The 14406-nt window shown below is 37.5% G+C and overlaps 1 protein-coding gene across 2 annotated transcripts; it reads right to left on the reverse strand.

Moving 5' to 3' along the window:
* Positions 1-1413: 1413 nt before the first annotated feature.
* LOC128600225 (uncharacterized) lies at positions 1414-7928 on the reverse strand. Of its 2 annotated transcripts, XR_008384533.1 has the most exons (4): positions 7635-7928; positions 5656-6970; positions 3658-4787; positions 1414-3024 (listed from the first exon to the last, which is right to left on the reverse strand). XR_008384533.1 is itself a non-coding variant. In XM_053612549.1 (3 exons), the coding sequence occupies exons 1-3, from the start codon at positions 7666-7668 to the stop codon at positions 2949-2951; spliced, it is 1425 nt and encodes a 474-aa protein (XP_053468524.1). In that variant the 5' UTR covers positions 7669-7927; the 3' UTR covers positions 1421-2948. The 2 variants fall into 2 exon arrangements, 1 of the variants encoding a protein (XP_053468524.1); XM_053612549.1 differs by lacking the exon at positions 3658-4787 and having other exon boundaries at positions 1421-3024; positions 7635-7927.
* Between the last annotated feature and the right edge of the window lie 6478 nt (positions 7929-14406).

Here is a 14406-nt window from a genome sequence, read left to right on the forward strand (position 1 = left end):
CATTCTGATGTATGGCAAAATGTTATCCTGTAATCATGACAATGCTACTGTTATCTGCAGGATTCCAAATCATTCAGGTCCAGTTGTCATTTCCAGTAGGAGTCAGACAAACAAACCCTTTTTGCTGTTAGTTTCACATGTGTTCCCTGTAGCCTAAAATTAAATTTAAATGTCAGAGCTTAAGATTTGGATGTAGCTATTTTCTGACATATTGGCAAATGCTTTTATTTAATCTTTTGCAGTGCTTTTAAGTTATTTATTTTTTTTTTAAAAATGGAGGCTCTGATCTTTAAGCCATCCATTTAAATGGTTATATTCTTTTGTGTACACAATGACTGATCAGGGTATGGACCTCCAGATCATGCTAACTGGTCAAGCTCACTGAGGCATTTGTTCATCAGAAATGTTTTGTTGCAACAGACCTACCATCATTTCCCTAACGCTTGGTCTATGGCTTCTTCCTGCAATTTATTTTTTTATGACCCTGACCTTGGCCACATGTTGCTACAATTTCCATTCCGTAGTTTCCATGCACTGAAAGTCAATTTATTGGTCGCAGTAGACTCAGTCTGATATCTAATGCAGCCATGCCACTGAAGGTGGTTCCCTTTTAAAGGATTTTTTTTGACTATGGCTCAGAAAAGCAGCCCACATTCCAAGAGTTTTTAAGTGTACAACTGGTATATCGTTCATGATGGTCAGTATCTCACAATTATCTGCACTCGTCTAAGAATGGGAAGAAAGGAAAAATGCTATACAGTTCATGTTAAAATGCAAGATGCTCTTTAAAAATGTCACTTCTTATTTATGATAAAATCTGCAGAGGTGAGGTGCCAAATCTCAAACATTGTTTATATTCTATATCTACCTATAATTAGAGGTCACACTATCAAAGAGATTTTACATCCTACAGTGAGCTTCAGAGTGGGTTTGAAGTCTCCAGATGGGTTTTTACTAGTAACTCTCTAATGCATAAGCCATGATGACATAATCTTGTGTGTGTGTGTGTGTGTGTGTGTGTGAGGTGATTTCAAAACTGATTTGATCATTTACAGAAATTAAATGGCATCGGGTTAAGAATATTTGTAAAGTCTGTGTAAATATAAGACAATTTAATGGATATTAATACTTAAGACTTTTAATTTACAGTGGTTGGGAAACACTATTTCAAATGCTAAGACTTTTATTTAGTACCTGCATTCTTCTGGTCCTGGTCAGAGTTGTAGTGGATCCTGCTCCTGGATGAGAATTTAGAGCTGCCAATCAACATAAGAGTTTGTTTTTGGGAGGTGGAAGGAAACCCAATCACCACAATGTGCCACCATGTTGCCCAGGTCCTGCATACACCTTAGTAAAATATATCACAGGTAAACTGCATTTAAATTAAAATCAATACATTTATAAATAATGGTTGCTAAAGCGTTAGCTAAAAATAGAAGTGCCTTTATTAATCAATCAACACCAGATTGATACTAACACCCAATAGTGAGAAAGAACCTTCATAGAACAGTTCTACTGAGACACAACCTGTCCAGCCTGCAGCCTAGACTTTGTGGTCCTGGTACTGAAAGCTTTTGCTTTTATACTTATAATTAGTTAAATTCCATACTTTTAGTGGAATTAGAATAAGCTCAATATACATATAAATAATATTTTAAATGCATGAGTTGTAACAATATCTACCTAGCAGTTATAATGGTACACAAATAGCACACTACTGCCCCCTGGAGGTTCAAAAAAACAAACTCTTGTTGAAATGCAGTTGTATGGTTTTATTTTCTTTACACGGTGTCCAAAGAATTCAGGCCCAGAATTTGGTTAACACCATGTCAAAATGCAGTACAATAAATAGATGAATGTAGTCTAAAACTGAGCCATTCTGAATTAATAACCTTTTAACCTGTGAATTAAAAAAGACTACTCAAGTATATTTTAAAAATGATAAAGAATGAGAAAGATAACATGTAAGTTAAATATACAATATAGTTTACAATATTAGCAAACATGAGTGAATACACAGTGCTTTGTATATGAAAAATTTCAGGAGACCAACAGTTTCTGAAATACTCAAACCAGTCCATCTGGTACCAAGAACCATGCCACAGTTAAAGTCACAGAGATCAACTTAACTGAAGCTCTTGGCCTGTATCTGCATGACTTTATGCATTCTGCTACCACATGAGTGGCTAGTTGTATAAATGATCAGGTGCTCCTTTTAAAGTGTATAGGGTCCAAGCACAGAATATACTGGAACCCTATTGTAATTGTTAGGATCTTTCTTCCTTCCTCCCTTCCTTGTTCTCTCAGGGTTATGTGCTACAGTTTGGTCTGTGGGGAGAAAATGTGGGCAGCAGGTGGAATGGTGGAGTGGCCACGATTGAGGAATATCCAGATGAAGATGTCTGGGGTGTAGTGTGGAAAATGGCGACAGAGGACATCACTTCTTTAGATAAGTATGAAAAGTTGTTCTTTCAGCCTGCTCCAGTTTACACAGTCTTATACAGATCCTGTATATAAAGTGCATTATTGGCAGTAAAATCTCAAATTTGGTCAAAACCCTTGGTTTCTTCAGTTTTGGCTGTTTGTCAGAATTAATCCACAGTGACATCTGATGGGTTTTCGCATTGCTGATGAGTTACTGCGTGGTTTTGGATGAAGCTAAGCAAACAAGCCTGCCATTTTCATGTTCCTGTGAACCTGTTCTGAAGGATTACTTGACTATTTTCTTGCAAAAAAAAGCAGCTACAGTTAGTTTATCATCCTATTGTTTAATTTCTCACATCTGTTTCTCTTGTCCTGTAATGATTCATGGCTGAATAGTCAATTAGTGAATCCTGTCTCCTGCAGACCTTCACACCCATGTAACATGCTCAGAGTGCGCTCTGTGCTCTAAGTCATTTATGGATAGCAAAAATTATAACTCAAGAAGACTCGTTTTGTTTTATCCATCAGACAGGAGAGCGTGGACAAGGGTGTCTACAGCCCCATGGAGGTGACAGTGGAGACAGAAACTGGACCGCTTCTCTGTAGAACATATAAGATGAACAACTTCAGACCCTGTGCTCCATCACCACAGTACAAAGAGGTACATTTAACTTCAAACAATGAGTAACCAAAATTTTCACACCCCTTCCCTGATATACATCATCAGAGCTTAACATAAACAAAAGTAACCAAGGCAAGTTTTACATGTGTAGTGTCTAGAATGACCAGTTCACCAAAAAAAATCCTTAAATAAGGTAATGTATTGTGTCTACTAATGATTGACTAGATAAGAGCACTCATGTAAAAGTGTAAACAGTGAGGCAGTTGCTTTCAGCTTGGCCTTGTAATTATTCAGACGGTCTCCTGCACCTTCTAATAGCTCTAGCTAATGTTTCCCCACATGGGTCTGCCTTCATAAGATGGTTTCAAAAATACAGTATTAATTCTTAAGCATTTTTGAACTGCATATTGCTTTTGGAAAAGCAGGTCATGGTTGTTTCAGTTCTAGCAATTATTTAATGAAACGATGTGCAGTAACAAATACAAATTCCACATTGTGTCATGTTTTGTCAGCTGTCCCTCCCATACTGTAACTAAAAACTAAAAACCTCTGCTGTTACTCTTCTTGGATACCTGATAGGAACTTATAGGTAAAGTTAAAACGGTGCAGACCTCTGGCTGGTCAAATGCAATCATCACACATTCGTCCTGATTTCTATCTCGGGCTACACTCGCTTTTCCACCAGACAGTACAGGAGTCTTCAGTAGTGCAGTGACTACCTGACAACGTTTCCTTCTCTTCTTATTTTCTTTTTCTTGTGGCTTTTGGAGCCCAAATTTATCCCCAAGTCCCATTTTATTATAGAAATTAATGTTTTAGACCCATTGAGGCTTCCTTGTGTTGGTTTTATTTTATAATATCTTATAGCTACTGTATATAAACATGCATTTTTCTTCTTCTTCTTTACATTAGTATTATTATTATTGTTTTTTTCCTTATCCTTTGCTGCTTTGGGACAATGTCCGTAGTTAAAAGCGTTACACAAATTGAATATCGCTCAGCACGTATGTCGTGGTATGTGTTGCACTGTTCTGTGCAGTCATCACTTTTACTGAATAAGAAGATGTTTAGAGCTGGGTGATATGATGATCAGTGTCATGATAAATAATGTTAGTCCATTTCAGAGATATGTCGTGGATATTGAAAAAAAACACCAATTTGATCACCTTTAGAGAAGAAGTGTCTGATTTTGTGCTGAAGTTTTAAGCAATGTAAAAAATATATATATATATATATATATATATATATAGTAGATATTTAGTATAAAAAGGTAAATTAGTTCAAATAAATTAATTATAGCATCATCAAACTATTTTTTTCATTTACTTTCATTTGTTTAAGTTCAGCACTTTGTTTTGCTGGCAGTTTGATCATATGATACTCTGACATTTCTATGATATATTTTTGTCATATCGCTCGCCCCGAAGTCATTTTTCTTTTGATCTAATGCTGCTGGAACAGCTTTAAAACTATTAAAACTATACTGTAGTATAATAATGCTGTTACATGGCTAATAGTTGTGATTAAATGATGAATGCTAATATTTTATTAATCCCCATACACATTCACTCAATCGTGCCTTCACATCTTCCTATTAGTGCAGCTCATTCCAATCTCTGTACAAACTTTATTTCACCTTAAAGTCCCTGTGAAGTGCCTTGAAACACCCAGCATTATTTGATGTGTTGACACAATTTCCAGTGAAACAGGAAGCAGGGTGGGACACTGAGTGGCTCCTCCCCTTTTAAAAAAAATAGCCAATTGTTCAAGAACGGCAGTTTCGTCAAGGTGTTATTTTTTAAAAAATTAATTAATTTTTTAAATGTTGGGGTGGAACACTTCAGATTCTAGAGAGCATTTGACTGGACAGAAAATCAGATGAGAAGCTGAAGTGCAAAATCGCTTATAGATAACCTTAAGTTTAACATCTTCATACTAAAAGTCACAAAATTTCGCTTTTGATTTCATGGGGACTTTAAAGACCTGAATATAACTGTGCTGTTTTGTACGTCAATGTTTCGTTTTATTTGTGTATCTGTGTTTCTTATAAGTGTAATAAGTGCTGATGGATTTAACTGCCCAGCTCATGGCCTGTACTGAAGCTGATTAAGTTAAACTCTTGTCCTTATCACAGTGGCTGGCCGTGGACGAGGAAGAGGGAGAGGACGCGGCAGAGGAAGAGGACGTGGAAGAGGTGGACCGAGGAGATGAATCATTTAAGCGCCACTCCTTTTTCCAGTGTGTACAGGACTTTTTTTTTTTCCCCATTTGGAAATATTGATAAATTTTTCTTTTGTACATTAAACTCAACTTTTTTGAGAAGTGCTTTTTGTCCATCAGTGATTTGATTGATGTGATGTCTCATTAAGATTTGCATGGTTCTATTTTTTTTGTTCTAGTGATATTCAAGATCAAAGTTCTGGGAATTAAAATATTAAAGGATTATCGTTTGATTTGTGTTGCCCTGAGCAGGAAGTCTTGTTTTCATGTTTGTGTTCTCTGCAGTTGATCAAATGGAGGACTAGCTGCCTTTAATAATAGAAGGAGGAAGAAACTATGCAGAGAGAGCGAGCGAGCGAGAGAGAGAGGGAGAAAGATGCAACACCTACAGAAATTTCCTCTTGGATTTTTTTGCAGGCTGCTGACTGACGCCAGCTTCTTCCTCATCCTCATCGTTAGAACACTCTGGCTCACTGTCTGTCTGATTTACTATTGGATTTTGTCGTCGATTTACAGGCTTCAGATTAGGAATATCTGTTAAATGCAATAACATTGCAATAAGTCTGGATTCGGAAGAGGCAAACCAGACTTTTTTTGCAGGCTGCTGACTGGTGCCAGCTTCTTCCTCATCCTCATGGTTAGAACACTCTGGCTCACTGTCTGTCTGATTTACTATTGGATTTTCATCAGGACCACCAGGGATGGGTGGTTGGTTGTAAGTCATCACAAAAGTTTCGTAGTCGTTACTGCCATTGTCACCGTCACAAGACAACTTATCTTGCACTTTATGTTCGCCTGATTCAGAGCTGGGCGTTGATTGTCTGTTAACATGCTGAAGATTAGCCATATCACCAAAGCCCGGCGATATTTCAAGATCAAAGATTACTGAAGAGCCAAGCCTTGTTTTTTTTGCAGGATGCTTACCGAAGGCATCTCCTTGCCCAACCTCTTCAACATAAGGCCCTGATAATTCAAGATGTTTTACATCTGAAGAGCCAAGCCTGGCTTTTTTTGCAGGCTGCTGACTGAAGGCAGTTTGTTCCTCATCCTCATGGTCGTCCCGGCATCGTTTAAGATTGCAGAGCGAAGTTTTAGAACAATGTGACTCGCTTTCTGTCTGATTTACCCTCATATTTCCATCAGGCCCACCTGGCCCATGAAGTTGCTGGCGAATCATCGCAAGGGATTCGTGGTTGTCCTCATCATTGTTACCTTCACGAGGAGACTTGCATTTCCTCTTGACTTTTTTTGCAGGCTGCTGACTGGTGCCAGTTTCTTCCTCATCCTCATGGTTAGAACAATCTGGCTCACTGTCTGTCTGATTTACTATTGGATTTTCATCAGGACCACCAGGTATGGGCGGTTGGTTGTCAATCATCACAAAGGTTTCGTAGTTGTTACTGCCATTGTCACCGTCACAAGACGACTTAACTTGCACTTTATGTTCATAAGGCCCACCAGGGCCATAAAGTTGCTGGCGAATCATTGCAATGGTTTCATGGTTGTCATCATCATTGTCACCTTCACGAGGAGACTTGAACTGCCGTTTACGTGAGCCTGTTCTAAAGCTGGACTTTTGTCGTTCATTAACAGACTTCTGTAAATGCACATCTCCTTTACTTGTTTGTATGGCAAGGTTGCCAACATCTCCGATGCATGGAGAACGGCACTCCTCACCATGCACAGTGCTGCAGATGTGGCCTTCTACATGAAGGAAAGAAATAGTTGCACATTAGTAACTTTAGCAAGAATTTATCTAACTCTTTATTATTCTAACTATATAAATATAATCCATAAACTGTTTCGATAGAACATGTTTTGCACATACATGTGGCTTGAGTATTCATAATCACCTTCAGATAACCTTTGATATTTTTACACTTTATCTGACAATTTAGTGATGAAATGTTTAAAGCAGATTTTCAATGTTACACATTTGCTATACTTTTAAGCCATATTTTGTGTGTAGAACATCTCACATATACTGTATACATAAGACCATGTATATAAGGTATTTATAACATTTCAAACATTTAAAACCGGGGGGAACTCTGAGAGTGATTGGGGAAGAGGTAGGAGTTTCAGTTAGATCTTACCATGTATCTAAAAAATGTTCACAGAATCATTAAAAAATGAAAAATCTCTACGAATCAGTTCTGGGACGTATCGATTGGTGTTTACATGGAACGCAAATTAAACAATATAGTCTAGTACAATCTGTGTTCATTTAGTGGTTTTTCAATTAATTAATTTAGCTAGTGCTTCATGCCCCCACCAAGCATCAAATGTGTTCACTTTAGATCAGACTTTAGACCTGATCACCAAGCCAACAATCTACAATTAAAATGAATGAGAAAATACCACATACCTGAGTTGTGCTTAGGTTGAAAAATATCCATCATTTAATCCTCTGGAAAATCATTTGTCTCAATTTGCAAGTCTGAAAATAATCTCCAAAGATCGCAGGTAAACTTAAAATTTTAGAAACGTACAACTTTAGAAGCTTAGAACTGTAGAAGCTTAGAATTTTAGAACTGGTTGCTATAGATACACTCAACGCAACTACTATGACTCTGACATTGATCCTCTTGGCATCCTAAACGGCTGGAAAATGGCTGGAAAATGCCATCCATCTGTCCGTCCGCCCGTCTGTCGATCTGTCTGTCTGTGTTGTTATTCTTTTGTTAATAAACTGATGTTGTCGCAAGGGCGTAACCATGGTATGGACATTTGGGGGGGGGGGGGGTGGGTCCACTTAGTTGTCCTTAGCCCAAATGTAGTGTAAAGCAACGAAATGCTGTGCAACTTTCCTCATTTTCACTCGCATTTATAACAGATTCTCACAACGTGAGGGTTCACAACGAACTCGGCGGGAGGATATGCAAGTGAATGTAACGTTAATAGTCAAAAACTGGAACAGACGTTAGCCTAGCCTACTTCGTGGGTGTGCAAATATCAAAAGTTAATTGACGTTCTTAAGAACAAACCAAGCCATGGTATGATGCCTTCTATACTAAGCTAAGGTTACCTACTTTTTAGGGATCTAGTTACTTACTGTCTGAAAAAAAGCTCGTATGTTCTGCTGCACTTTTCTACGCTTGGCTGCTGTCTCCATTTCTTACAGACTGAGCGGCGAAAATATATCAACGATCTTGCGTTGAGTATGGGCGCAACCAAGTGTACAATTGGAGGGGGGGCACACACCTATTTTCCTTAACAAACGGAAATATATTAAAAAGGAATAGACATAAATAAATAGAATAGATGAAGATAAGACAGATCCGTTGGCAGGGTTCATTAAAGGGGGAAAATATTTTGTACTTTATTTTGGGGGGAAACGACCCCCCCAAAGAATGCGTGGTTATGCCCATGTGTTGTCATATATTATTAAAAGTCATGTTTAATTCTTTTAATGGAGTTTTATTCAAAACCACTTACTTGTTAATTAGTGTTAACAATATAACATTACGATGGGAAACTGTTCAGAATTTGGTCGGTTTAGGTGTAGACTAGATTTTTTTTGCTGTTTAATAGTAATTTTATGACTTTTAATTTGACTTATAATTATTTCTTAAATAATTATTAGTACCTATAAGCACTTTTCATTTGTAGCTTTCAAGTGTGACTTCTCTTACTCCGTACAAGATCCTACAGTGTGACATGGTTTACAGCGGGGATCATGTTCGTACAGTCTGACAAGCAACAGTCGCAAAGGACTAGTAAAAATCACAGTGTGCACCCGGCTTAACTCACTTTCAGATTTAACTACCGAATGAGTATTTGTTATATCCTTCGCTCACGCCATTGTTGTAAGCTCACACTTTATCTTAGGTCGATTCACACAGACACCCGATCACCCGATCACCCGATCTCGTCATCCATCTTTATTCCACTACCTTTCGTCATGACATCACGTCAATACATAACAATCAGGATGACATTTTTATTTCATTTAAAACCAAAGAAATTAATCTTTTGACATAACACAATATAGACAGCTGCTTGATTATAGTTCTGGTTCTTTCTTGCCTCACATGAGCAACCACCTGGTGCATGTGCAAATAAATTTTGCGCAAAGTTAATTTGATAGAAATGAACACAAATTGTTCTCTGAAAAGCTTTTGTTAGGGTGACCACACGACATATTTTTCCCCGGACACGTCCTCTTTTTTTAGACCTTAAAAAAGCGTCCGGCTGGGATTTCTAAAATTGAGAAAATGTCTGGGATTCAGCTTTAGTTTCATTATGATGTGCTTATGGTCAGGCTTGGGGAGTAACAGAATACGTGTGTTACGTAATCAAGATACAACAAAACCGGTAACTGTAATCCATTACACAGTGACGTCAAAAAACAAAGTAATCAGATTACAGCTACATTTTGAAAAAAAATGGGAATACTATCAGGATTACAATTTTATTCATTTAAATAATAAAGGTACATGTTATGATTAAAAAATTTGCATGTAATGTCTTTTTAATTGCGTGTTCTGTGAGGAGTAGCCTGCCACAAAATTTGTTGTGTTGATGTGATAAAATGAGACGCTGCACATGAAAGTTTCAGTGAGGGGGAAAAAAGCAATTTCACAATTCAAATTCATCCAGAGCACAAAAATACGCACAGGGAAAGCGAGGATTAGCTTTCTGAGTCAGAAAGACATGTCGAAAAATATCAGAGTTTTTCCAACAATCCTCATCTCTGTCAAGCACCAATGCTGATGGCACACCTGCTAATAAAAAACAGACTCCACTTGTGCCAGCATGAGAGAAAGAAAATGATGGAGATATCTTTCCGTGTCAATAAATGAACACCCAAGTAAAAGTGCATAAAGGAATTTTAAGACTTCTTGGATTCAAGAGTTTGTATGGCTCAGGTATGATCGTCGCACACAGAAAATGTTTAGTGACTTTTGTTCCAAAGCGGGCAGAGAAATAGCTGGGAGAACAGATTTCATTACTCTAATGTACCATTTCAGGAAAGAGACTGTGAGAAAACAAGGCGATAGTCAAAAGCATAAAAAGTTTGTGATTGTGTAATCGCAGAGTGCTCCACAAAACACAACATTAGCACAAGCAGTGTCTCGTGCAGCTAAAAATAAAATTCAACACCGCCTATATGATTGCATGTGAAGAGCTGCCTTTCACCAAATTTACCTCTCAGATATTACTAATGAAGAAAAATTGACTGGATGTGTGCAACGCATATGACAACGACACAACGTGTTTTGAGCAGAATGCATCTAGTTGAGATATTGCTGGTCCTACCAATTTTGACTGCTCAGTGTGAATGTGGCTTTTCAGCTCAAAACAGGATCAAATCAAAGGTACGCAATTCAACCTTGGAAGACTTGATCAGGATCAGCACAGAGGGCCCATCACCTGATCAGTTTGATCCTGAACGCTGGCTTTCTGCAAAACAGTGATGCTGACATAATTACGGTCAGTGACAAATTATTTTAAAAACAATTATGATTATGAAAGGTCTTTAGAAAAGGTCTTTAAAGGGAGAAAAAAAATTCAGTCCATTCATTTTACCTCATAATGTAGCTCCCCTCTTCTACAATATGGCATAGCTTCAGAAAACAGATGTTCTGAGGCTGCTGGATAACATAAAAAAAAGATTACTTTCCCATTACAATTTGAGAACCGTAATTACATTGTCTAAACTATTCAATTTTTAAAAATTGAACACAACCACAATGGCCACAATTATACTATGCAAGGTCAACCTCCTGATAAATTGTGCAGACATTTGGCTGGAGCACCATGGGATTTTCTAACAAGATTAAAACAAAATGTACTCATGCAGGAACTCTTAGAGAACACTTTAAGAAATTAACCAAATACCTTAATCTAGAACGTCTCTTGACTGACTTACTTACCATACACAATCGCAGGGTCAGCGTCAGGGCATTCGGAACGAGGGGGCCTTGATGTGTCACTGGGAGGGCCTACCTCGCCTACCTCACTAAAATAATAATAATAATAATTTGAAAGTATTAATAAAGAGTTAATAAAGTACCAAATATTTTCCTTATAACAGTGGATGCAGTGTGTTTGATCAGACTTTCCCGGACCTCCCCGGGTAATTAAAGGTGGTAGAAGCGGTTTAATTTTGGGTTGTGAATAGTGTAAAGAGTGGCTCGCATTTCGTATTAGCTTTGCCAAGAATTATTACAATAATAATAATAATACCACTTTACTAAACCTATTTTTAAGCAAAGATTATGCATGGCACACTATAAAAACCATCATGTCATCACCCAGCGACACTAAAGAGAAAAGCTATGTGTAAATCACCCATGTAAATAATAACGACCAGCACTGTTCACATAACCACATACTAGTGACAAAGACAAAAAAAGCAAAAAGACATCTTACCTTTAGAAAAGCTGCAAGCGACACGTGGAAGTGTTAAACTTTCTCAGAAAACTGAGAAATACAGGATCTGGCTTCACCTCTCTGTTGATGGAGCGCCTATCTGTTGACTATGGCGAAAAATCAAAGCTGGAGTTCTCCGTTTACCCTGCTCCCCAGGTTTCCACTGCAGTAGTAGAGCCTTACAACTCTATCTTGACCACTCACACCACCCTCGAGCACTCTGATTGCTCATTCATGGTGGACAACGAGGCCATCTTTGACATTTGCAAGTGTAATCTGGACCGTCCGTCCTACAGCAACCTGAACAGACTAATTGCGCAGATAGTTTCTTCCATCACTGCTCTTTGCGATTTGATGGTGCTCTCAATGTTTTAGATGTTTTAATGTTTTAAACCCATTGATGATTCCTTGTGTCTGTTGTTTTGTTTTATAATCTCTTATAGCTACTGTATATAAACATAAATTTTTCTTCTTCTTCTTTACATTAGTATTATTATTATTGTTTTGATGGATTGGCACCCTGTCCAGGGTGTACCCTGCCTTGTGCCCGATGCTCCCTGGGATAGGCTCCAGGTTCCCCGTGACCCTGAAAAGGATAAGCAGTATAGAAGATGGATGGATTATTGATTATTATAGTTAAAAGCGTTACACAAATTGAATATCGCTCAGCACGTGTGTCGTAGTGTCTGTTGCACTGTTCTGTGCAGTCATCACTTTTACTGAATAAAAAGACGTTTAGAGCTGGGTGACATGATGATTAAATATCAGTGTCATGATAAATAATGTTAGTCCATTTCAGAGATATGTCGTGGATATTGAAAAAAAACTATTTGAAACTCTAGAAGTGTCTGATTTTGTGCTGAAGTTTTAAACAATGTTTAAAAAATAGATACTTAGTATAAAAAGTTAAATTAGTTCAATTAAATTAATTATAGCATCATCAAACTATTTTTTTCATTTATTTTCATTTGTTTAAGTTCAGCACTTTGTTTTGCTGGCAGTTTGATCATATGATACTTGGACATTTCTATGATATATTTTTGTCATATCACTCGCCCCGAAGTCATTTTTCTTTTGATCTAATGCTGCTGGAACAGCTTTAAAACTATTAAAACTATACTGTAGTGTAATAATGCTGTTACATGGCTAATAGTTGTGATTAAATGATGAATGCTAATATTTTATTAATCCCCATACACATTCACTCAATCGTGCCTTCACATCTTCCTATTAGTGCAGCTCATTCCAATCTCTGTACAAACTTTATTTCACCTTAAAGTCCCTGTGAAGTGCCTTGAAACACCCAGCATCATTTGATGTGTTGACACAGTTTCCAGTGAAACAGGAAGTCAGGGTGGGACACTGAGTGGCTCCTCCCCTTTTTAAAAAAATAGCCAATTGTTCAAGAACGGCAATTTCGTCAAGGTGATATTTTTTAAAAAATTAATTAATTTTTTAAATGTTGGGGCGGGACACTTAAAATTTTAGAGAGCATTTGATTGGACAGAAAATCAGATGAGAAGCTGAAGTGCAGAATGATGTCATCAAAATTGTTGATCAGTACCGGTGGTCGAGAGAGACTGTACATTTTGAATGCATATATCTTCTAAATGAGAATTTTGTCATTTAGCGCACACTCGCTTATAGATAACCTTAAGTCTAACATCTTCATACTAAAAGGCACAAAACTTCGCTTTTGATTTCATGGGGACTTTAAAGATCTGAATATAACTGTGCTGTTCTGTACGTCAATGTTTTGTTTTATTTGTGTATCTGTGTTTCTTATAAGTGTAATAAGTGCTGATGGTTTTAACTGCCCAGCTCATGGCCTGTACTGAAGCTGATTACGTTAAACTCTTGTCCTTATCACAGTGGCTGGCCGTGGACGAGGACGAGGGAGAGGACGCGGCAGAGGAAGAGGACGTGGAAGAGGTGGACCGAGGAGATGAATCATTTAAGCGCCACTCCTTTTTCCAGTGTGTACAGGACTTTTTTTTCCCATTTGGAAATATTGATAAATTTTTCTTTTGTACATTAAACTCAACTTTTTTGAGAAGTGCTTTTTGTCCATCAGTGATTTGATTGATGTGATGTCTCATTAATTAAGATTTGCATGGTTCTATTTTTTTTGTTCTAGTGATATTCAAGATCAAAGTTCTGGGAATTAAAATATTAAAGGATTATCGTTTGATTTGTGTTGCCCTGAGCAGGAAGTCTTGTTTTCATATTTGTGTTCTCTGCAGTTGATCAAATGGAGGACTAGCTGCCTTTAATAATAAAAGGAGGAAGAAACTATGCAAATTGTAGTTGGCGAAGCGGCATACATGGCAACAAAGGTTAAAGAAATAAAAATTAATTTGATGATTGGAGCCTTTTACAATCCTAACATCGGTCTATAATTATTTGATTACACACACACACACACACACACACACACACACAAACACAGGGTCAGACTCTTTTGAGGTTTTCCAGGTTTTTATTCTACTGCTCTGAGTGTGTGTCAGAGAGAGAGAGAGAGAGAGAGAAAGAGAGAGAGAGAGATGTCTTAATGTGATGTCTCATTAAGATTTGCATGGTTCTATTTTTTTTGTTCTAGTGATATTCAAGATCAAAGTTCTGGGAATTAAAATATTAATTGGATTATCGTTTGATTTGTGTTGCCCTGAGCAGGAAGTCTTGTTTACATGTTTGTGTTCTCTGCAGTTGATCAAATGGAGGACTAACTGCCTTTAATAATAGAAGGAGGAAGATACTATGCA

This window comes from Ictalurus furcatus, chromosome 24 (assembly GCF_023375685.1).
Source record: "Ictalurus furcatus strain D&B chromosome 24, Billie_1.0, whole genome shotgun sequence".
In the NCBI taxonomy this organism is placed as follows: domain Eukaryota; kingdom Metazoa; phylum Chordata; class Actinopteri; order Siluriformes; family Ictaluridae; genus Ictalurus; species Ictalurus furcatus.